The 22565-nt window shown below is 58.2% G+C and overlaps 3 protein-coding genes across 3 annotated transcripts; 1 reads left to right on the top strand and 2 right to left on the bottom strand.

Annotated features, from left to right (window-relative positions):
• Window positions 1–501: 501 nt before the first annotated feature.
• Window positions 502–9626, bottom strand: LOC136788825 (olfactory receptor 14C36-like). Its single transcript, XM_066987506.1, has 2 exons — window positions 8076–9626; window positions 502–4926 (listed from the first exon to the last, which is right to left on the bottom strand). The coding sequence occupies exon 2, from the start codon at window positions 1594–1596 to the stop codon at window positions 520–522; it is 1077 nt and encodes a 358-aa protein (XP_066843607.1). The 5' UTR covers window positions 1597–4926; window positions 8076–9626; the 3' UTR covers window positions 502–519.
• A 317-nt stretch (window positions 9627–9943) lies between these two features.
• On the top strand, window positions 9944–11716 carry LOC136788735 (ribonuclease H2 subunit C-like). The gene is made up of 4 exons (XM_066987408.1): window positions 9944–10125; window positions 10613–10734; window positions 10842–10961; window positions 11602–11716. The coding sequence occupies exons 1-4, from the start codon at window positions 9984–9986 to the stop codon at window positions 11647–11649; spliced, it is 432 nt and encodes a 143-aa protein (XP_066843509.1). The 5' UTR covers window positions 9944–9983; the 3' UTR covers window positions 11650–11716.
• On the bottom strand, window positions 11712–22100 carry LOC106049800 (histone acetyltransferase KAT5). The gene is given in 16 exon segments (XM_066987407.1): window positions 11712–11923; window positions 12531–12612; window positions 13067–13094; window positions 13097–13225; window positions 14330–14423; window positions 15074–15214; window positions 15324–15413; window positions 15971–16219; window positions 17371–17445; window positions 18753–18833; window positions 19457–19492; window positions 19494–19628; window positions 20779–20915; window positions 21008–21076; window positions 21757–21823; window positions 21943–22100. Coding segments are annotated over 16 exon segments (1560 nt in total). The 5' UTR covers window positions 21955–22100; the 3' UTR covers window positions 11712–11788.
• Between the last annotated feature and the right edge of the window lie 465 nt (window positions 22101–22565).

The raw sequence follows: 22565 nt of genomic DNA, 5'->3' as shown, positions 1-22565 counted from the left end.
ATGAAAAGGATGACCAGCACCAAAAGGGCCATGTCCTGTCGCTGTCAGTGTTTGTGGGTCCAAGAAAGCGGCAGTCCTGACTCAAAGGCTGTACAGAGGGGGTGTCTCATGGTGCAGAATGGAGCAACCCCAAAGGCCAGCAGGGCTTTTTGTCCACGTTGCAGCTGGGTTTTTCATCCCACAACCATTCCTGTACCTGAAGAGAAGTTATGAGAAGCCAGAGCTGAGGTAAATGCCCATCGGATGGATCCTTTATTTAGTCTGTTATAGAGAAAGCTCAGCTGTACATGCATCCGAGGTCTTTGGGTTAGAAAAACAGGTAGAAGTGGGATAAAAGAAAAAAAATACATTTTAAATAGGCCTGATATTGCCAAAAAGAAACAAAACTTTGAAATATATGTGAACAAAGATGTTCCTGTCTTGTCCCAGTCTGTGCTGGGTGTGACATAGAATCATTAAGGTTGGAAAAGACCTCCAGGATTATCTGGTCCAACCATCAACATGAGCAATATGGATACCTTAGCGATGCTGAAGCCTTGTACACTGCAATAGCTTCCTCAGTGCCTCCTTAAGCTCCTTGTTCCTCATGGAGTAGATGAGGGGGTTCACAGCTGGGGGCACCACCGAGTACAGGAATGACACCAGAAGGTTTAGAGATGGAGAGGAGGTGGAGGGGGGCTTCAGGTAGGCAAACATGCCTGTACTGACGAAGAGGGAGACCACGGCCAGGTGAGGGAGGCACGTGGAGAAGGCTTTGTGCCGGCCCTGCTCGGAGGGCATCCTCAGCACGGCCCTGAGGATCTGCACGTAGGACAGCACGATGAAAACAAAACACCCAAAGGCTAAACAGCCACTAAGGGCAATGAGCCCAACTTCCCTGTGATAGCCTGAATCTGAGCAGGAGAGCTTGAGGAGCTGGGGGATTTCACAGAAGAACTGGTCCAGGACATTGCCTTGGCAGAGGGGCAGTGAAAATGTGCTGGCCGTGTGCAGGACAGCATAGAGAAAGCCACTGCCCCAGGCAGCTGCTGCCATCTGGGCACAAGCTCTGCTGCTCAGGAGGCTCCCGTAGTGCAGGGGCTTGCAGATGGCAATGTAGCGGTCGTAGGCCATGATGGTGAGGAGGGAATACTCTACTGCGATGAAAAAGGGAAACAGTAAGATCTGAGCAGCACATCCTGCGTAGGAGATGGCCCTGGTGTCCCAGAGGGAGTTGGCCATGGCTTTGGGGAGAGTGGTGGAGATGCAGCCCAGGTCAAGGAGGGCGAGGTTGAGGAGGAAGAAGTACATGGGGGTGTGGAGGCGGTGGTCGCAGGCTACGGCTGTGATGATGAGGCCGTTGCCCAGGAGGGCAGCCAGGTAGATGCCCAGGAAGAGCCCGAAGTGCAGGAGCTGCAGCTCCCGCGTGTCTGCGAATGCCAGCAGGAGGAACTCGGTGATGGAGCTGCTGTTGGGCATTTGGTTTCTCTGCGAATGGGCGAGCTGTCCAAGGAGGAAACGATAACGACAAGTTAAGGAGAGACTTCTCTGATGAAAACCCGTGCCGTTTTTTTGGAAATCCCACCGTGGAGATGAAAGAGGAACAAGCCATCCCATTCACCAGCCCTGCAGACATAGTGCTTTTCTATTTGAGAAGTGGACTTTTGCCCTGAATTCTCATCAGGACACCTCCAGGGCAAGTCGGTGTCAGAACGGAAGCTGATCCACACCCAGCAGCCCACCCCAGGGAGCAAAAGCACACACCAGAGCTGGCAAACCAAGGATGGATACTGCAGTGCTCCCAATAATTCTGCCAGGAGAAGGGTGTGCAGTGAAGCCCTTTCCTCGCCCAGCTATGCTCACCACCTCGCAGTGACACTGAAGGACGGAGGCTTTTAGCCTCGTGGCTGTGTGCCACGCTGCAGGAGACAGGCACCTCTCCTCTCGCGGAGGTCCAACCACAGAGGAGACGGCTCCTGACCTGGGGTCTTCTGGGCAGCAGGGGAGAGCGGGGCTTGCTCCAGGGAGGAAATGTGCCCTGCAGGGGATGGCAGAGAGGTGCCCAAGCCCCACTCACGCTGCGTTTCTGGGAGCAGCTCCCTCTCCCTCCCTGCCCGTGTCTCTGCTACCTGGAGCTGGCCCTGCCGGGACCTGTTGCTCCGTCCCTGTGTCTGCTCCCTGCACAGGTTCACAGAGCTCACCGCAAACACTTTGTGCTCCTCTCTGCCCTGCAGACACATCCTGGAAGCAGAGGCACTGCCCAGGGGCATCTCTGTCTGTTCACATCCTTTTCCTCCACAGCAGAGAAACCATGAGCACCCTCCTGACAGATCTCCTATGATGCGGGATACGCCAGCTTTAAACTGTCCCACCAGGATATTCATCCACATGATCCTGCAGACCGAGACTTGCCATGTCAAGGGTTGTGTAGATTTCTCCTCCAGCCAGCTGTCAGCCTCCCTCCATGCCCCAGTGATGCTGACCGCTGTTTTCATGCCTTTCTCCTCTTGGTGTGTGCAGGAAAATCCTCCTTGCAGTGCAGCAAGAGGTCGGCCGTGCCCGCTGCTGTGCGGGTTTCTCCTACAATGAGCTCTAAGTTGGATTCCACATTCAGAAAGCTTTCAATTGCTTTCTGTCTCACATCTCCTCACCACGTGCAGGCAGTGCCCCCAGCCCTGCTGTGCCTTGCAGAGGAGCTGCTCCTGGGCAGAGCTGTCTGTCTGCAGACACGGCCTCCCTTCCTTTGCCCCTCTGGGCTCCCTCGAGATGTCCACAGGGCTCCTGGGGAACCTCCTTGGAAACAAGACAAAGTAATCGCACGTGTTCCCTCCCTCAGCTGGGGAAAGAGACTGCTTTCCAACAGTGTTAGGGCTTACATCACTCAAATAGTTTCATTGAAGAGTCATCTTTCCTTGCCCCGTCCTGCACAGGGCATCCAGAAAGTGACAGGAGAGACCACCTCGACCTCTGCCAAGGGAAGGCATTCAGCTCCATCAGCTGAGGCATCTCATCCTAGGTTTGCAGTCCTGAGGCTGGAAGGGGACTCAGCTCCCTCCTCTGCACCCCACAGACCCACAGGAGGTGGGATTCCTTCTGGCTGAGTTCAGGTGTGCACAAAAGAGGCACTCGTGTGAGCTCCTTGTCTCAGCTCCCTGAGATGCAAACACCCGCTGACATTCGGGGTTCCAGACGTGGTCCCAGGTGTGTGCAGGTACCTGGGGGACAGGGCAGCATCTGAGGCCATCAGTTTTAAGTATCGAGCAGATTTCTTTTGGACAACCTACAAATGGTAGGCGACGTCCATTCACTTTTAGGACAAGTGAACCTGTCCATTTTGTTGTGATTTTGTGTAGCCCAGGCCGGTTTTCAGCTGACCATACGGAGTCATTCCCAACAGGGAGATACAAGCTTCCCCTGGTTCCCCATCAGCTGCATTTGCTAGATAACCTCTGACTGCAGTGACGGTGCTCTCATAAACATCCCCACGCTGCCTGATCCAGCTCAGGGCAGTTACTCCTTCAACTGGACAAATACAGGCCGTATGAGATGCAGGATGTGAGATGCCAGTGCTCTCACACAGAGCTCCGTGTGGCTCGCCGGGACAGCACCGGTCCCATCCACAAAATCCTTCTCCACTCACGTGTGGCAGAACCCAGCCAACCTTTTTCACCTCTGCTGCTCCCAGTTCCATTTAGATCGGAAATGCAGATGTGCAGTGTGCCCTTAAACAAAATGTCCTGGGAACACAGTGTCTCCATTCAAAGAGTGGGGAGGAAATGCATTTTTGGTAATGGCTAGATGAATTTATATTTCCATACAAGGGAAGTGCCAAAGACTCATCATATTGCTGGCCCGTGCCCTTGGCCTAGGAAACCAGTCACGGGAATGTATAGACAACCCTCAAACTTTTGAAAATGAAGACCTCTTACATACTTCTTACATCAAGGACAATTTATCTATTTATTTATTTTTTTATGATTCAGGTTTTGCCTAAAATCCTTATTCAGGCGTTGATTCTGTTGCCCACCCAGAGGTGGCTACTGCTGCCAGGATCCCGAGGAGCAGCCGAAACCCAATGTGTGACATGGAAATGTGACCCAGGACATTCAGGAGTCCTTCTGGAGCAGGAGCTGGTGGGCAGGCAGAGGGTGGCAAGGCATCTCAGTGGAAACAACTGTTTTTTCTGCATTGACTAGAGAAGGAAATCGGGGCAATTGCACCCAAGGCGTCCAATGCTAGAGGAGATCCCTCTCATGCCTGCCTTCACCTACAGCGGTGCTGCATGTCATTTCCCCTGCAGGGAATGAAAAAGGAGAGGGTCTAAATGTTTGAGACTCTGCCTGAAGATACTCCTGATAGGCAGATATGTTGAGATTAATGCTGATTTGGCTGATCAAAATAGAGCATATTATTCACTTGGCTGCTTTGCTTCCCTGTATGATTCGCAGAAGTTCCCGACTTCCGTGGGTGTGCAAAGAGTGGGTATGGGCAGAGTCCAGGGCATGGAGTGCCTGTGCTTGACCCAAAAATGTGTTTTCTGTTCTGTTTCTGCTCCATGACTATCCACGGTGGAAACTGGATTTCAGTGGAGGTAACGTGGAAACAGAGAGCTGCGGAATGTCTTTTGTGCTTTAGTCAGCTATCTCTCTCTTGCGTTTTGTCTGCTGGCAGTTGAGCCCTTCTGCACCTGCATGCAACTCCTTCTTGTAAAGCAGGTGGGAATCAGTGCCAGCAGGCTGAAACAAGCAGCTACCGAGTGCAGTGGAGGAAGCTCAGAGTTTCACAAGGTTGATGCCTTTCCCAGGTGACTGATGAGGGCTTGAGGGTAGGGAAGAACACTGCCCACAGAATGTCTGCCAGAAAAGGTCTTGCTGTCTCAACATATTCAGACTCCGTCAGAAGACACTCAGGATCAAGATACATTGGAGGCTGCTGATATCACGTAATCTGTAGAAAGAAAAGCAAAGAAAACTGGGGAAAAAAGAAGGAAGAAGAAATCTTCTCTTACCATTATGAATACAGAACTCTTTTCACTTTGACTGTTCTCCTAAAGCCTCTTTAGCTAACCTTCTAGGAGCTGAAGACTTAAGGAAAATGATGCACTGAGACTTACTTTGTTTGGAAGTTTGCATGACAATGAGCCCTCAGGTGTTCCTGACCTGCAGCTACTGAAAGCTTGAGCAAGCCTCTGAAGAAGTAACAGTCAGGAGCCAACCTCCCAGTTTCTGAGGGTGTTTGCAGGCCCCCCTGGAAGAGGCCATGGAGAGATCAGCCAGACGAGGTGGCTGTCCCTGCCGGCTTTCTGCCAGACTTCAGGAACTACCCCGATCCCTCCGTATTGAGTTATTTGGTTTGTTCTCCAGCACTCATGGACAATGTTCCTCCCATGAGCAGTTACAGGCTGAAATTGCCCAAGAAACCCCTGACTGATCCCCATGCACTGCTGGCTGTTCTCCTCCAGAGCCCTGCCTGCAGGCACAGAGGCCTGAGAGAAGATGGAGGCAAAGAAACCATGACAAACCTCATCAATGTCTGCTCCTTCTATTGCTAAGTCCATCAGCACACCTAGATTATTCTTTATTTTTCTTTTACCTTTAGAGTTGGAATTGGAGTTGGAGTTAGAGTTAGAGTTAGAGTTAGAGAGGGTTAGGGTTAGAGTTAGAGAGGGTTAGGGTTAGAGTTAGAGAGGGTTAGGGTTAGAGTTAGTTAGGGTTAGGGTTAGGGTTAGGGTTAGAGTTAGGGTTAGAGTTAGAGTTAGAGTTAGAGTTAGAGTTAAAGTTAGAGTTAGAGTTAGAGTTAGAGTTAGAGTTAGAGTTAGAGAGGGTTAGGGTTAGGGTTAGAGTTAGGGTTAGGGTTAGGGCTAGGGTTAGGGTTAGGGTTAGGGTTAGGGTTAGAGTTAGAGTTAGGGTTAGGGTTAGGGTTAGGGTTAGGGTTAGGGTTAGGATTAGAGTTAGAGTTAGAGTTAGAGTTAGAGTTAGAGTTAGAGTTAGAGTTAGTTAGAGTTAGAGTTAGAGTTAGAGTTAGAGTTAGAGTTAGAGTTAGAGTTAGAGTTAGAGTTAGAGTTAGAGTTAGAGTTAGAGTTAGAGTTAGAGTTAGAGTTAGAGTTAGTTAGGAAAAAAGAAGAGCAGGAGAGAGAAAGAAGAAAGTGGAAACCTAGGAGAGGCAGTCAATGGCTGGGAAACGGACTCAGTGAATGTCCTTGGCAGGGCTCTGAAACAGGCAAACATTTGGTTCTGGTAAGTCCCAGATATGTGACAACATCTGATGATGTTTTTTGAACATCATTTTGAACATTTTCATCTCATCTGTGGATGATGCCCAGCTGGGTCTAGAGCTACAAAATCAGCTTTTGTGTCTTGATTCGGTTGCCTGCACAAAAATGGCCAGTGCTACCAGGATGCCCTGATTTAGCTGTAGCACCCGGGGGGACAAGTGACACAGCACCTAGGGGAGACCTTCTGGAGCATAAGCTGGTAGGCATGGACCAAGTCTGGGCCCTTCAAGGGCTGTGCAGGGTCTTCCTACACCATCTCACATCCTTTTGATGCCACTGTGAGGTCCCTTCTGACCCAGAAACTGACTGGGTCCCTGCCAGGAGACAGATCCTCAGAAGTGGAAATCTTCAGAGTGCTGCCCCTGACAGGAGGACACATGTGGAGGTCAAGAGGGGCCTGGAGAAGGGAAATGTGAGAACATGGGAGAGAAGGGGTTCTTTGCCAACGGAGAGCAAAGATTTTTTGGAGATATAAAAGGCATTTGGGTCACCTTGTTACTGCTGCAGCACTGACTGGGAAAGCGTTCGTGGAAGGGACTAACCCTGTGTCAAGTTTGCCCTAAGCCTGGCCCTAAATGTCACCACTCGGCCTGACAGGAGCCTAATACTCTAATCCCCAGCACTTCCACCCTTACCTGGAAGCCAAGATGCAGACCCTTAGAGCCTTACCTTTGCTTTTACCCTCTTGCTCACCCTAATCCCTAGCCCTTATCCCTAGCATGGAAATTTCTAGGAGCCTGGCTGGGATCTGTGCATTTAGGCTCACGTTTGCCAGTGTTCCTGACAGTCCAGCAGCAGGTGTGTGGCTGGCATGGTGGCTGTGGGATCTCCTTTGCCTGAGCACCTGGTAAGCACATAGAGGAAAAAGGCTTGTGGACGGGCTGTCATATCCCTTGCACGTGAGTACAGGACTGCAGAGCTGGGGCACACGGCTTGGCCGCATCTGTCCAACGAGCTCCAAGGCCAGTACCAGACCCAGAGCTTGGAAGATGATGGTGAGGCAACTTCTGCCTGCTCTCATGATACACCACAGGAAGCCTGATGAGTCGGGACGCCCGCTCGAGGGGTGAGATTTCCCTGATGGGGAAGCTTTGCTTGGCAGTAGAAAACAGTAGGAAGAAGATAAAGAGTCACAAGGTGCAGCTCTGAAGGTTGGGAGTGGGAATGAGGAAGAAAGAAATGTCCCTCAAAGGACGTTTGGAAGTCGGGGGTCAGACCATGGCTGTGTCTTTGAAGGAACAGTCAGTGAGAGTCCAGAGATATTTCCGAAGGTACGGAAATAAAGAAAAAAGTCAGGGATCTCCTGGAAAGAGTCCAGCGGAGGGCCACAAAGATGATACGGGGCCTGGAGCATCTTCCCTATGAAGAAAGGCTAAGAGACCTGGTTCTGTTCAGCCTGGAGAAAAGAAGACTGAGAGGGGATCTCATCGATGTGTATAAATGCCTGAGGCGTGGGAGACAGAGGGATTTGGCCAACCTCTTTTCAGTGGTTTGTGGGGACAGGAGAAGAGGTAATGGCCACAAGATGGAGCACAGAAAGTTCCGCACCAACAAGAGAAAGAACTTCTTCACGGTGAGGGTGACAGAGCACTGGGACAGGCTGCCCAGGGAGGTTGTGGAGTCTCCTGCTCTGGAGATATTCAAGGCCCATCTGGATGCCTACCTGGGCAGCCTGCTCTAAGGAACCTGCTTTGGCAGGGGGGTTGGACCCGATGATCTTTCGAGGTCCCTTCCAACCCCTACAATTCTGTGATTCTGTGATTCTGTGAAATGCCCTGGTGAGAGCAGGGTGGGGAAGGGAGATGGATATGCCCTTGCCTACCTGCAGGCATTGCCTCCAGCTAAGCTGCTCTAACAAATCCATGGGGAAGCTTTGTCTTTTAATGGCCTTCAGTGAGGCCAATTTAATGCTCCGAGGAACTTTGGCGGTTGCTTCAAACTTTAGCTCCTCGAGAGATTTCTTCAGTTTTCTCTCAGTGTCTGAGGTAGCAGAGCACCAAATGCCCCACAGGGTCATTAAAATGCAGAAAGGCCTAACACGCCACGTCTGTTCCGACAATTTTCTTCAAGCCTTTAAATCTTGTACACCTAATTAGTGAGGCTCCGGGAGTGTAGGTGAAGAGGAAAACTTCAGCGAGCACTCGATGGATAGGTATTTTTCGTTGCTCTCCAGTGTAGGCAAATAGCGACAGCAGCATTCCCTAGGTGGTGTTTCTCCTAAGGAGGTCTGGGCAGGTTGGCAACGCGGTGTCTTGGGGCCGGACACTGGATGGAGAACCTTGCTCCTCACCCTCCCAGGACAGCCATTTCTCTCCTTGGCCACCTGGGGCTTGCATCACTCTTCCTTACACCAGGCTTCTCCACTGAAATCAGCAGCCACATTTCATTGCTCCTTTGCTCCAGATCCCACCTGCTTTCCTCAGAGAACTGGCTGCACACAGGCACAGAAGGGTTTTTCCTATTTTATAGCCAACAACAGAAAAACACAAGGCAATTTACCAGATAATAAAACACTCCTCAGCTTTATGGCTCCATTGAGGTTCACCTACCCAAAAAGGATTACTCTTCAGGGAGCGTTGTGTACTGATAGGTAGGGAATTATACATATTACTATTAGTTAATGTAATATCAAACAAATTTGAAAGGTGAGGAGCTGGATAAGGACAAACAGACAGACTGCTGAAAAGTGGTGGAGTCACCGTCCCTGGGGGCGTTTAAGGCAGTGTTGGACGTGGTGCTCAAGGACAGGGTTTAGTGGGTGACACTGGTGGTAGGGCGATGGTTGGACCAGATGATCTTGGAGGTCTTTTCCAACCTTTATGATTCCGTGATTCTGTGATTCTTAACTCTAACTTAACTCCAACTCCAAATACAACTCCAACTCTAACTCCAACTCCAAGTCCAACTTTATCTCCAACAGCTCCAACTCCAACTGTAACTCAGACTCTAACTCCAAAGCTAACTCTAATTCTAACTCCAACTCTTAACTTGAAAAACCCTAACCCCAACTTGAAAAAGAAAAAAAGAAAAAAAAAAAGAAAAAAAAAACCCTCAAACTCCAACTCCAAGTTTAGGTATTCATTTAGGGTTTTTCCAAACCTTTTGTTTGGGAAGAGAGAAGGCGCAGAGTCCTGTGGTGTGTGGGATTTCATAAAGTCTCCCAAAGCTGAGTTCAGGCGTACCCAAAGGCTTCCGTTAGGAGCACTTTTTGATGGGAGAAAGTGGCGCCGTCCGTGTTTTTTAAGGTCATAATTAGGATAACGGTTACAGTTAGGGTTGTTTGGAGAGAGAAAGTGCAAAGTCCTGTTGTGTGTGGTTGCGTAAAGGCTCCCAAAGGGACTTCAGGTGTACCCAAAGGTTCCCTGGCGTATAAATGGGTCTGTGGGGTGGGGTCCATGGGGTATTAGTGTGGCTGGGGGGGGGGTTCATGGGGTATAAATGGGGTTGGGGGGGGGAGAGAGGGGCCCATGGAGTATAAATGGGGCTGGGAGCTTCTCCTGGGGTGTTAATGAGGCTGGGGGTTGGTTCACTGGTGTATAAATGGGGCTGGAGGGGTTCCCTGGGGTACAAACGGGGGTGAGAGGGGGGTCGCTGGGGTATAAACGGGGCTGGGAGCGTCCCCCGGAGGCCCGAACTACAATTCCCGTCGTCCCCCGCGCGCGCGGAGGGAGGGAAGGCGCGCGCGTCCTGACGTCACTTCCTGCGCGCTGCCGGTCCTCCTCGTCACGGAATGGCGGCGCCCGTGCGGGTGCGGGCGGCCCCGGGGGCGGCCCGGGAGCGGCTCCGGGCCCAGCTCCTGCCCTGCCGCGTCGGCCGCGACGGCCCCGCGCCCGTGGGAGCCTTCCTCAGGGTCCAGCCCGGCCCGGGCGGCGGTGGGGAACCGGGGAGGGCACCGGGGGGGTACCGGGGCCTGGTTGGGGGGTACCGGGGGCGGGTTGAGGGGTACCGGGGGTGGGTACCGGGGGTTTGGGGGTACCGGGAAGGGGGGTATTGGGGTTTTGGGGGGTCACCGGGAACAGTTGGGGGGTACCGGGGGGCGGTTGGGGGGTACCGGGGGTCTGCCGGGTACCGGGGGCGGGTTGAGGGGCAGCGGGGGGTGGTACCGGGGGTTTGGGGGTGGGTTTCGTAGCACCGGGGGGGCACCGGGGCTTGATTGGGAGACACCGGGATCCGGTTGTGGGGCACTTGGGGGGGGGGGGCACCGGGGGCCGGTTGGGGAATACCGGGAGGGGGTAGCAGGGGTTTGGGGGGGTACCGGGAAGGGTTCGGGGGGGCTCCGGGGGGAGGGGTTCCAGGGATTCGGGGTCACCGGGACCCGGTTTGGGGGGGGTCCTACCCCCCCCCCCTTCCCGTTTGCAGAGCTCTGGGCCTCGTTCCGCGGGCGCCGCCTGGGGGGCCGGGAGCTGCCCCTACCCCCCGGCTACCGGGGGGAGCTGCTGAGGCGGGAGCCCCCCCCCGGCGATGACGAGGAGGACCCCAAGGTGACGCTGCCCCCCCCCGCCCCATGCACCCCCCCCGCCCCATGCGCCCCCCCCATGGGTGCCCCCACCCTGACCCGTGTGTCGTCCCGTCCCGTCCCCCCCCCCAGGAGCAGTGGGTGACAGTGACGGCGACGTTCGGGGCCATCACGGAGTGGGGGGCCGACGCCGTGCCCCCCCTCGCGGGGGGGCTGGCGCAGGCGCTGCAGTGGGGGCCCCTGGCCCATGCGGTGCGTTGTTTTTGGGGGGGGGGGATCCCTAAATTGGGAGGGGGGGGCAAAAGTGGGGTGCCCATGGTCCTCAAATAGGGGGGGGGCTTCTCGTAGAAGGGGTCTTGGGGGGGAAAATGGGGGGGGGGCTGTTTGGACCCCAAGGGAAGGGGGGGGACGACACAGGGGTCCCAAAATGTGTTTTTGGGGGGCGAGGGTAGGTGAGTAAATTTTTTTTGGGGGGTCCCTAAATTTTTGGGGGGAGGGTCCCTAAATTGGGAGGGGGGAGGGCAGAAGTGGGGTGCCCACGGTCCTCCAATGGGGGGGGCTTCTCGTAGAAGGGGTCTTGGGGGGAAAACGGGGGGGGGCTGCTCGGACCCCAGGGTGGGGGGGACACAGGGGTCCCAAAATGTGTTTTTGGGGGGTGGGGGGGGGAGGTGAGTAAATTTTGGGGGATGGGGGGGGTGTCCCTAAATTTTGGGAGGTCCCTAAATTTGGGGGGGGGTCCCTAGGGGTGGGGGGGGGATGTTGGGGTGGGAGGGGGGGCCTTTAGGTCCCTAAACTGTGGGAGGGACCCCAAAAATGTGTGGAAGGAGACCCCAAAAGGTGCCGGGCTGGGGGGGGGGGAGGTCCCTAAAATTATGTGTGCCCCCCCCCCCAGATCCATGCCCCAGTCCCCGATGACAGCGAAGAGGAGGTGGAGCCTTGATGGGGCCCCGCCCACGCGTGGGCGGGGCTTATTTTGCCCCCCCCAAAAATAAAGGTCTGGTAACCAGTGGGTGGAGCCATTTAATGAATGGGGGGCGTGGCCTGGGCGGGGGGCGTGGCCTGGGCGGGGGGGCGTGGCCTCACCACTTGCCCCGCTTGCTCCAGTCCTTGGGGGTGAAGTGCAGGCACTTGGCGTCGATGCGCAGCACCCGCTTGAGCATCGCCCGCTCGTGGCCCTCCACGATGTCCCCCGAGAGCGTCAGGATGTACTGGCCCTGCGGGGGGAGGGCGTTTGGGGTTTCTTTTGGGGTGCGGGGGAAGTGTTTTGGGGGAGCTTGGGGGGCGTCGTTTGGGGGGTTTTGGGGGGGGTTGGGGGTTTTGGGGGGGTTTAGGGTTGTTTTTTTGGGGGGTGGGAGGGTTTGGGGGGTTGTTTGGGGTTTGGGGAGGGCATTGGGGTTGTTTCGGGGGTAGTTTGGGGTTTAGGGTTGGTTTTTTTGGGGGTGGGAGGGTTTGGGGGGTTGTTTGGGGTTTGGGAGGGCATTGGGGTTGTTTGGGGGGTAGTTTGGGGTTTAGGGTTGTTTTTTGGGGGGTGGGAGGGTTTGGGGGTTGTTCGGGGTTTGGGAGGGCATTGGGGTTGTTTTGGGGGTTGGGGGGTAGCTTGGGGTTGGTTGTTCGGGGTTTGTTTGGGGTGGGATTGTTTTTGTGAGGGGGTTGGGGGGCTTGGGTGGGATTGTTTTGGGGTTTGGGAGGCTTACTTGGGGTTGTTTTCTTGAGGGTGTTGGTTGGGCTTTGGGGGGCTTGATTGGGGTTCGGCGTTGTTTTGGGGGGGCTTGTTTGGGGTTTGGGTTTGGTGGGTTTTTTTTGCGGGGGGGGGGGGCGCACCTTGTAGTAGTTGATGAGGTTGAGGTACTGCAGGGTGGAGATGACGTCCTCCTTCTTGATGCTGGTGATCTCGCTGATCTCGCTGGGGTTTGGGGGGAGGGATCAGAGCTGCGACCCCCCCCTCACCCCTTCAGGACCCCCCCCCGAGACCCCCATACACCCAGGTATTTTCCATAACCCCCCGCCCCCCCCCCCCCAAGATATTTTCTCCTCCTTACAGGCCATCCTACAACCCACCACCCCCCCCCCCCAAAAAAAAAAAAAAAAAAAACTAAAACCTGGGCTTACCCCCCCCCAAATCCCCCTTGGACCCTCCAGCCCAGACCCCCCCACCCCTCAGGAAAAGGGGCGTGGCCTGGTGAAAGGGGGCGGGGCCTAGAGCAGGGTAGGCGAGGATTGGGGTGCTGCCCCTTACCCCAATAGGGACAAGGTTTTGGGGGGCGTAGGGGGCGGGGCTTAAGGGGGTGTGGGCGGGGCTTAGGGCGGGGGCGGGGCTTAGGGCGGGGGCGGGGCTTAGGGCGGGGGGCGGGGCTCACTTGATGGTGATCTGGGGGCGCTCGCCCCCTCGGCCTTCAGCCCCATCAGGATCTCCAGGATGGTCTGGGACCAGTAGCTGCGGTACGAGAGCAGCCCCAGGTCCGACAGCGGCTTCTCGGGGGTCCCCGTCTTCCCCTCCACCTTGGACAGCTCGTAGCCTGGGGGGGACACACACGGGGGGGGGTTGGGGTCCCTCGGTGAAGTTTTGGGGGCCCCCGACCTAGTTCAGGGGTCCCCCGTCAAGTTTTGGGGGTCCTCAGTCAACTTTTGGGGTCCCTTCATGAACTTTTGGGGTCCCTCAGTCACGTTTTGGGGGTCCACAGTCAAGTTTTGGGGGTCCCTTAGTGAAGTTTTGGGATCCTTCAGCGAAGATTTGGGGGTCCCTGGCCCAGTTTCGGGGTCCCCAGCCGAGATTTGGGGTTACCTAGTCAAGTTTTGGGGTCCCTTAGCAAAGTTGTAGGGCCCTTCAGTGAAGTTTCGGGGTTCCTCGAACAAGTTTTGGGGTCCCCTGGTGGAGTTCTGTGCTCCCGCCATGCCTCCCTGGGGGCGCATGGGGTTTTGGGAGTCCTTCAGTGTGTTCTTAGGGTCCTAAGGTGGACTTTTGGGGTCCATTGGTGGAGTTTTGGGGTCCCTCAGTGCGTTTGGGGGTCTCCTGATAGAGTTTTGGGGTCTCTTAATGGCGTTTTCGGGACCCTCAATGTGTTTTTGGGGCCCTTCAATGTGTTTTGGGGGTCCCTTGATGAAATTTTGGGATCCTTCAATATATTTTGGGGGTTCTTCTGGAATTCGGAGCCCCTTGGCACATTTTTTTGGGGTCCCTCGCAGTGTTTTGAAGTCACTGGGTGCATTTCTGGGGTCCCTCACTGTGATTTTTGATCTCTCGGTGGACTTTGGGTGTTCCTTGTATTTTTGGGGGGGGGGGGTCCCTCAGTGGACTTCTCGGTTCCCTCTCAGAATTCTGGAGCTCCTTGATGGATTTTGGGGTCCCACAGTGGGATCTGGGGTTTTTTAGGTTCCCTTTTGGGGTCTCAACATCCTTTTGCCACCCCTTGGTGGATTTTCGGGGTCCTTCAATGTATTTTCAGAGCCCCTTAAAGGAATTCTCCTCTCCCCAAAAGGATTTTTGGGATCCCTCAATGGGATCCCTTTGGGATTTCTGCCACCCCTGGGTAGATTTTCGTGGTCCCCCTATAGGGTTTTTCCCCTCCCTGTTTTTTTTGGAGGTGCCAGGGAGGGGTTTTGGGGTGCCGGGGGGCGCTCACTGAACTCGATGAGCAGCTTGCCGTAGCCGCGGCGCTGGTAGGGCGGCAGGGTGAGGATGCAGGCCACGTTGTAGTCCTCCGTCGACTCCTTCTCCTGCACCCGCACATCGGGGGGACCCCCAAATCCTCCTCAGCACCCCAAACCCCTCCCTGGGTCCCCCAAACCCACCTTCTCCCCCTGCTGCCCCTCCCCCCAAGTCCCCTTTCTCACCCCCAAAACCCTCTGCTGACCCCACAGATCCTTCCTGCCTCCCAGGATACCCCCTAAAACCCTTTTATGAGCCCCAAAACCCCTCCTGCCTCCCAGGAGCCCCCCTAAAATCCTTTTATGAACCCCAAAACCCCTCCTGCCCACCTCCCCCCCCCGGGCTCCCTCTGATTTTCACCCAGAACCCCCTCAGGACCATTCCTCAGACCCACAGCAACCCCCAGGAGCCCCCCGAGACCCTTCCCCCTTCCCTAGACACCCATGTCCTCCCCTCTCCCCCAGTGACCCCATTAACCGCCCCCAAAACCTCCCCAAAGCCCCTTCCCCAGACCCCAAACTCCTCTTTTAGCCGCCCCCGAGCCCCTCAGGACCCTTCCCCACGCCACCACTGCCACCCCACACCCTTCCTGCTACCCAGGGACCCCCAAGCCCCCCTAGGAACCCCCAAAACCCCTCCCTAAGCCCCCCAGGAACCCCAAAACCCTTTCCGAAGCCCCCCAACCCCTTTTTTTTTTTTTTTTGTCCCCCCCCCAGACCTTGGAGAAGTAGCCGACGATGTGGAAGCCCTTGCAGTCGTACTCGGTCATGACGTAGAAGAGGAAGGGGTCGGTGTCGTAGTAAAGGGTTTTGTGGTCTAGGAAGCACTTGGCCAGCAGGCACAGGTTCTGCGAGTAGCTCTTGGGGGGAGAAAACGGGGGGAGGGGTGTCAGCGGGATTTCAGCTCCCCCCCCCCCCCGACCCCAAAAAACCATCCAAGCCCCTCCTTTTTCTTTTTTTTTTTTTTACTTTGTTCTTGCGGCCGTCGATCTCGAAGAAGGAGATGGTGCCCTTGCGGTAAATCTCGTTGCCCGGGGGGTGCCGCAGGTCGCATTTGGTCTGGGGGCAAAAAAGGGTAAGGGGGGGTAAATGGGATTTGGGGCGGTGGGGGAGGGGATTATGGCCAGGATGGGGTCAAAAGTGGCAAGGAAGGGGCCGCAAACAGTGCTCTGGGGGCTCAGAGTTGCCCCCGGGAGGGGGTAAAAGGTATTGGTGGGGGCGAATTGCCCCTGGAGGTCCTGGATTTGCCCCTGGGGGGGGGGGGTGCAGTGTTACCCCAGGGGGGCTGATGCTGTCCACGGGGGTCCTGGGTCTGTCCTGGGGTTCAGCGATGCCCTCAGGGGACCCCATTGCACCCCGAGGCTCTCAGATCTGCCCCTGGGGGCGGGGGGGGCGGCAGCATTACCCCAGGGGAGGGCAACATTATCCTGGGGGGCTGATGCTGCCCACGGGGGTCCCAGGGGGTTCGGTGATGCCTCTGGGGGACCCCATTGCGCCCCGGGGATCCAAGATTTGCCCCTGTAGGGTGGTTTTATCCCCCTGGGGGGCAGTTTTACACCCCTGGGGGGCTTGTTACCCCACGGGGGGCTTGTAACCCCTCGGGGGGGTGTCGTTACCAGGTGTCGCTGGAGGCAGCGGAGGCTGTGGCCGTATTTGAGGCAGAACTCGCAGAGGTAGAGGACGGGCAGCGCCGTCAGCTCCTGCGGGTAGGGCGAGAAGTACCAGGGCTTGAGGCGGTGGCGGCCCAGCTCGATGCACTCGATGTTCTTCATCCGCGTCACGATGTCGTCGTGGCTGCGGTCCGACACCAGGCTGCCCGTCATGCGCGGCGCCGACGGCGCGCCGTCCGAGGAGTCCTGCGAGTCCTGGGGGTGGGGGGCAAGGAGGCACCCAGGGGTGAGGCCCGCCCCGGTCCCGGAAGCCCCCATTTTATTTTCCTGCATTTTAAGACCTTTTTTCCCTTGTTTCTACCTCAGTTTCCCCATTTCATGGCCTTTTCCCCTCATTTTCGCATTGTTTTTGCCTCAGTTTCCCCATTTCAAGGCTTTTTTGCCCTGCTTTTGCCTCAGTTTCCCCATTTTGTGGCCTTTTCCCCTCATTTTCGCATTGGTTTTGCTTCAGTATCCCCATTTCGAGGCTTTTTCCCTCATTTTTGCCTTGCTTTTGTGTCAGTTTCCCCATTTCAAGGCTTTTTTGCCCTGCTTTTGCGTCAGTTTCCCCATTTCATGGCCTTTTCCCCTCATTTTCGCGTTGCTTTTGCCTCAGTTTCCCCATTTCAAGGCTTTTTTCCCTCATTTTTTCCCTGCTTTGGCCTCAGTATCCCTATTTTAAGGCATTTTCTCCACCGTTTTTGCCTCAGTTTCCCCACTTCAAGGCTTTTTCCCCATGTTTTCGTCCTGCTTTTGCTTCAGTTTCCCCATTTCAAGGCATTTTCTCCCTGCCTTTGCCTCAGTTTCCCCATTTCAAGGCTTTTTTCCCTCATTTTTTCCCCGCTTTGGCCTCAGTTTCCTTATTTCAAGGTTTCTTCCCCTTGTTTTCTTCCTGGTTTTGCCTCAGTATCCACATTTTGAGGCTTTTTTCCCTCATTTTCTCCCTGCCTTCACCTCAATTTCCCCATTTCAAAGCTTTTTTCCCTCATTTTCTCCCTGCCTTCACCTCAGTTTCCCAATTTCAAGGCTTTTTTCCCTCATTTTTTCCCGGCTTTTGCTTCAGTTTCCCCATCTCGAGGCTTTTTCCCCTCATTTTCTTCCTGCTTTTACCTCAGTTTTCCCATTTCGAGGCTCTTTTCCCCTCATTTTTTCCCTGTTTTTACCTCAGTTTCCCCGTTTCAAGGCTTTTTCCCCTTGCTTTTGCCTCAGTTTCCCCATTCCGAGGCTTTTTTTCCCCTCGTTATCGCCTTCTTTTTGCCTCACTTTCCCCATTTCCCCCTTCTCTCTCCCTCCTGACCCCCCTCGTGCCTCAGTTTCCCCATTTCAGCCCCAATTTCTGCCTCAGTTTCCCCCCCTGCACCCCCCACCTCGTCGGTGCCCAGGCAGGCCGATTTCCTCTTGCGCCCCGGCTGGGCGGCCACGGCGCGGCGTGCGGAGCCGTTCTGCAACGGGAACCCCCAAAAACACCGTGAGACCCCCCGCCATATTGACAGAGCCCCCCATACCTGGAGACCCCCCCCCAAAAAACACCTTGAGCCCCCCCCCCATATCCAGAGGCACCCCCCATAACCATAGGACCCCCCCATATCCAGAGACCACTCCTAAAAAAACACTGTGAGACTCCCCCCATACCCAGAGACCCCCCCCCAAAAACACTGTGACCCCCCCCCAATACCCGGAGACCCCCCCAAAAACACTGTGACCCCCCTCCATACCCAGAGACCCGCCCCATACCTGGCGACCCCCCTCATACCCAGAGACCCCCCCATAACCATAGGACCCCCCGACCCCCCAAGCGCCACAGGACCCCCCCATAACCATAGGACCCCCCCAACCACCAGAGGACCCCCCATAACCAGAGACCCCCCCAGGGACCCCCCGACCACAGACACCCCCCCAAAATCCCCCCCCAAGGGTCATGGACCCGCCCCCAGTAACCCCAAAAATCCAGGATGCCGCCCCCCAGGGACTGGGCCCTCCTCCCCAAGCTCCCAGTCGAGTTACTGGGAGGATGCAGGCAGGGTTACTGGGAAGACTGGGCAGGGACTATAGTAGTGTTAATGGGGTTTTACTGGGCGGTTACTGGTTTTACTGAGGGATACTGGTGAGGACTGGGTGGGCGCTGCTGTGTGGTAGTGGCGTTAATAGGGTTTTACTGGGCAGTTACTGGTTTTACTGGGGGATACTGGTGAAGAACTGGACGGGTACTGCTGCGTGGTAACTCCGTTAATAGGGTTTTACTGGGTTTACTGGGGTATACTGGGGTATACTGGTAAAGAGTGGATGGGTATTGCTGCATGGTAGTGGTGTTAATAGGGTTTTACCGGGTTTACTGGGCAGCTACTGGTTTTACTGGGCGATACTGGGGTCAAGAAGTTATTACTGGGAGGGTGCTGCTGAACTCTTACTGGTTATACTGGCCAGCTACTGGTTTTAATGGGTAACTAATGAATTTAAGAGCGGATGGGGGCTTTACTGGCAAAAAGTGGGACGTTACTGGGGTGTTACTGGGAAGTTCCTGGGGTTACTGAGAAGTTACTGGGCAGTTACTGGTGTTACTGGGAAATCACCAGGCGGACCCGATGCCAATAAAGGTTTACTGAGGAGGTATCGGTGGTGCTGAGCCACTACTGGTGTTACTGGGGGGTTACTGGTGTTACTGGGGGGTTACTGGCGTTCCTGGGGGCATTACTGGCATTACTGGGGGTTGCTGGTGTTACTGGGGGGTTACTGGTGTTACTGGGCTCACCTGGGGGAAGACGGAGGCCTGCGAGGTCTCGGTGGCGGCGGGGACGGGGGTGGCCGGTGACACCACTTCCACCTTACGCTTCTGTGGGGACAGCGGCTCCCAGTCCCTCCCAGTTCCTCCCAGTCCCTCCCAGTCCCAGGTACGGGGACCAGTAAGCAGCGCTTTGGGGCCGCTGCCCCCCTCCTGGGGCTGTCCCCCTGATCCCCAATCCCGCCCCAGTGCTCCCAGTATCACCCCAGCAGCCCCCCTCCGCACCCAGTGGTCCCAGTATGGTCCCAGCCCCAAGGGGACAGGGACAGGACCCTAATGGGGACGGGGACCCCTTGGGGACAGGAACAACCCCAAAAGGGGACGGGGACCCAAAGGGGGACAGGGACCCACTGGGGACACCGGGGACCCCAAAAGGGGACAGCGGGGACCCCCCTGCAGCCAAAACCCCATGGGGGCAGGGACTTAAAAAAAAAAACCCAAAAAACCCCGCTGGGGACCCGCTGGGGACACGGGGCCACCTCGCCACGATTTGGGGTGCGGGGTGGGGGGGACAACGAACCCGCTGGGGATGGGGGGGGCCATGCAGCGCTGGGGGGCTGGGGCCGGGGCCGGCTTTTGGGGTCGCTTTGGGGCCGTTTTTGGGGCTGTTTTTGGGGCCGTTTTTGGGGTTGTTTTGGGGGCCGTTTTTGGGGGTCGCTCGGGGCCGGGGTTACCGTGGGGCGCTGGGCGCCGGGCGGGGGGCCGGGGGGGCTCGGCCGCGTTCTCCTGGGGCAGGTGGAAGCGGAGGGTGAGGGGCACCGGCCCCGACCCCAAACCCGGTGGCCCCGGTGGCCCCGGCAGGCTCTTCCCGCTGGCGGGGGCCGCCGGCAGCTCCAGGCTCTTCCTCTGCGCCGGGAGGAAGAGGAGGCATTTAGGGGGGGGGGGGGAAGGCGGGGGAAGTGGGGACATGGGGGGGGGGGTGTCCCCCCCCAACGTGGCTTTGGGGACAAAAGGGCCGGCCCCCTCCCTGATTTCCCCGGGAGGGGCCGGATCAACCCCAAAAGGCTCCTGGGGTCCCCAGCGGGTTCCTCCCCCACCCCACCCCCCATTTTTCCCTTCCCCCCCCTCCCCCCAGCCCCACGGGGTGTCCCCAGGGTCCCCCCCGGGATGTCCCCGAGGGCCCCCAAATGGTTTCGGGGTGGCTTTTCGGGGTGGGTCCCCCGCGGGGTTTGGGGCTGGTCCCTGCGGGTTTGGGGACGTCCCCTGGCTCTGGGGGGTCCCCGACAGCACCCAGTGGCCCCCGCTGGACCCGGGGGGGGGGGGCAGGGGGTCCCCAACGGGTCTGGGGACGTGCCCCCCGATGGCTCCGGGTGTCCCCTGTGGGGTTGGGGGCTGTCCCCGTTTTGGGGCTGTCCCCGTTTTGGGGCTGTCCCCCCTTTGGGGCTGTCCCCCCTTTTGGGGCTGTCCCCCGCCCCCTTGGGCTCCCCCTGTCCCCGGTGTCCCCTTGTCCCCATGGGGCCGTTCCCTTGTCCCCCGTCATCCCTTTTTTGGGGTCGTTCTACGGCCGGGACGTCCCTCGTCCCCGCGGCGTCCCCCCGTCCCCAACCCCCCACCCCACGCGGGGCTGCCCCTCGTCCCCAAAGCGCCCCGTGAAGTTGTCCCCCCCCGTCCTCGCCGCCCCTTGTCTCCACGCTGTCCCCTGGCCCCATTAACCCCGCAAAGCGCTGTCCTTTGACCCCCCCCGCGTCGCCCGTCCCCGTAACGCCTTTTGGGGCTGCCCCCTCCCATCCCCAGCAACCCCCCCCAAGCGACCGTCCCTCGTCCCCACGGCGTTCCTCGTCCCTGCCGTCCCCCGTGGGGCCGCCCCTTGTCCTCGGGGTGTCCCCAGCCCCCCCCAACCCCACACGGGGCCATCCCTCGTCCCCGTAGCGGCCCCTATCCTCTCTACCTGTCCCCCCCCCACCCCCAGGGCCACGTCCCGTGCCGGGTGCCCCCCCCACCCCCCGCGGGACCTCCCCGATGATGTCCCCGCCGACGTCCCCCGGTGTCCCCTCACCGGGTCGCGTTCGGGGGAACCGGGCCGGGAGCCGGGCAGCCCGTTCTTGGTGGGGGTCTTGGCCTCCTTGCGGGGTCCCTGCACCCGCTGCAGGTCCAGGCGCTCGGGGGTCACCCATTCGTCCAGGCGCTTGTTGACTGGGGTTTGGGGGGTCGGGGGGGGACACTGGGTGACATCGGTGTCCCCTGTGTGTGTCCCCACCCCCGCCCCGCCCCGTGCCCCCACTCACAGTCGATGTAGTGCACGTAGAACAGGCGCCGCCCGCTGATGTCCTTCACGCTCAGGATCTCGGCCAGCGCTGCGGGCGGGGGGGGGGGGGGGGGTCACCCCTCCCCGTGACGTCACACCCCCCCGTGACCCCTCCGGTGACGTCACGCACCCTCCGGTGACGTCACGCCCCCCGGTGATGTCGCCCCCCCCCCCCCCAGGTGGTGGCATCCCCCCAGTGACCCTGAGGCTTTGCCCCCCCCCCCCCCCCCCCCCGTGCCCCGACCCCCCCATGGGACCCACCCCACCTCCTGGCCACGCCCCTCCCCCTAGGCCACACCCCCTTCCCTCCGGGCCACGCCCACCCTCCAAGCCCCGCCCACCCCCTCCAAGCCCCCCTTTCACAGCCCCCCCACCAAGGGCCCGACTCTGCCCCTCCCTCTAAGCCCCGCCCCCTCCCCCAAGCCCCGCCCATTCCCCCCAAGCCCCGCCCACTCCCCCCAAGCCCCGCCCACTCCCCCCAAGCCCCTCCTTTCCCAGCCCTCCCCTTCCAGGGCCCTGCCCTGCCCCTTTCCCCAAGCCCCGCCCACTCCCTCCAAGCCCCGCCCCCCTCTCCCAAGCCCCGCCCACTCCCTCTCCAGCCCCCAGCCCCTCCCTTCGCGTCCTGCCCCTCCCCAAACCCCGCCCCCTCCCTTAAACCCCGCCCCCCTCCCGGATGCCCCGCCCAATCCCGGAAGCCCCTCCCCCTCCCGGAAGCCCCGCCCCGCTCACGCCACTCGTCCTCGTTGTCCTGGTTGCGGCGCAGCACGGGCAGGCGGCAGCCCTCCGACACCTCGGCCTAAAGGGGCCGCCGTCACCGGGGGGTGCCCGGAGAGCCCCGGGACCCCCCGAAACCCTCCCCCGGGACCCTCCCCGGTTCCCCCCGCCCCTTCCCAGCACCCCCCGCGCCCCGCTCACCGCCTCCGCCATCTCCCGGCCGCCGCTTCCGGGTGCCGGCCGCCGCTTCCGGGCCTCTGGCTGGAGGGGGGGGGGAAGCCCCGCCCCTTCCGGTTGGTCTAGAGAACCGTTTCCGGGTCACGTGGGGGCGGCACCACTTCCGGGAGCGGCCGCGCGGCACCGGCGGCGGCGGCGGAGCCGCGATCGCAATCGCGTCCGGCCCCGCCCCGCCCCGCCCCGGCCCCCCGCCCCTCCCCCCCCTTCCCGGCCGTCGTCATGGAGACCGGTGAGCGCCCCCCCCTCCCCGGGGGGGGGAGGGGGAGTGCCCCGGGAGGCGTGACGTCACGGGGGGGAAGGAGGAGAACCCCGGTGACGTCATTTGGGGGCCCGTCAGTAGGCTCCAGGGTTAACGGGGTGGGGTTGGGGTGGTTTGGGGGCGTAATCAGTAGGTTCTAGGGATAACGGGATATTTGGGGCTGATTTTGGGGTGTAATCAGTAGGTTCCAGGGTTAACGGGATATTTGGGGGCGTCGTCAGTAGGTTTCAGGGTTAACGGGGGGCTTGGGGGGGTTTAGAGTGTCGTCAGTAGGTTCTAGGGTTAACAGAGGGGTTTGGGATGGTTTTGGGGTGTAATCAGTAGGTTC

The sequence above is a fragment of the Anser cygnoides genome, chromosome W (genome assembly GCF_040182565.1).
Source record: "Anser cygnoides isolate HZ-2024a breed goose chromosome W, Taihu_goose_T2T_genome, whole genome shotgun sequence".
NCBI lineage: Eukaryota > Metazoa > Chordata > Aves > Anseriformes > Anatidae > Anser > Anser cygnoides.
This window is presented reverse-complemented; position numbering and strand designations above follow the sequence as displayed.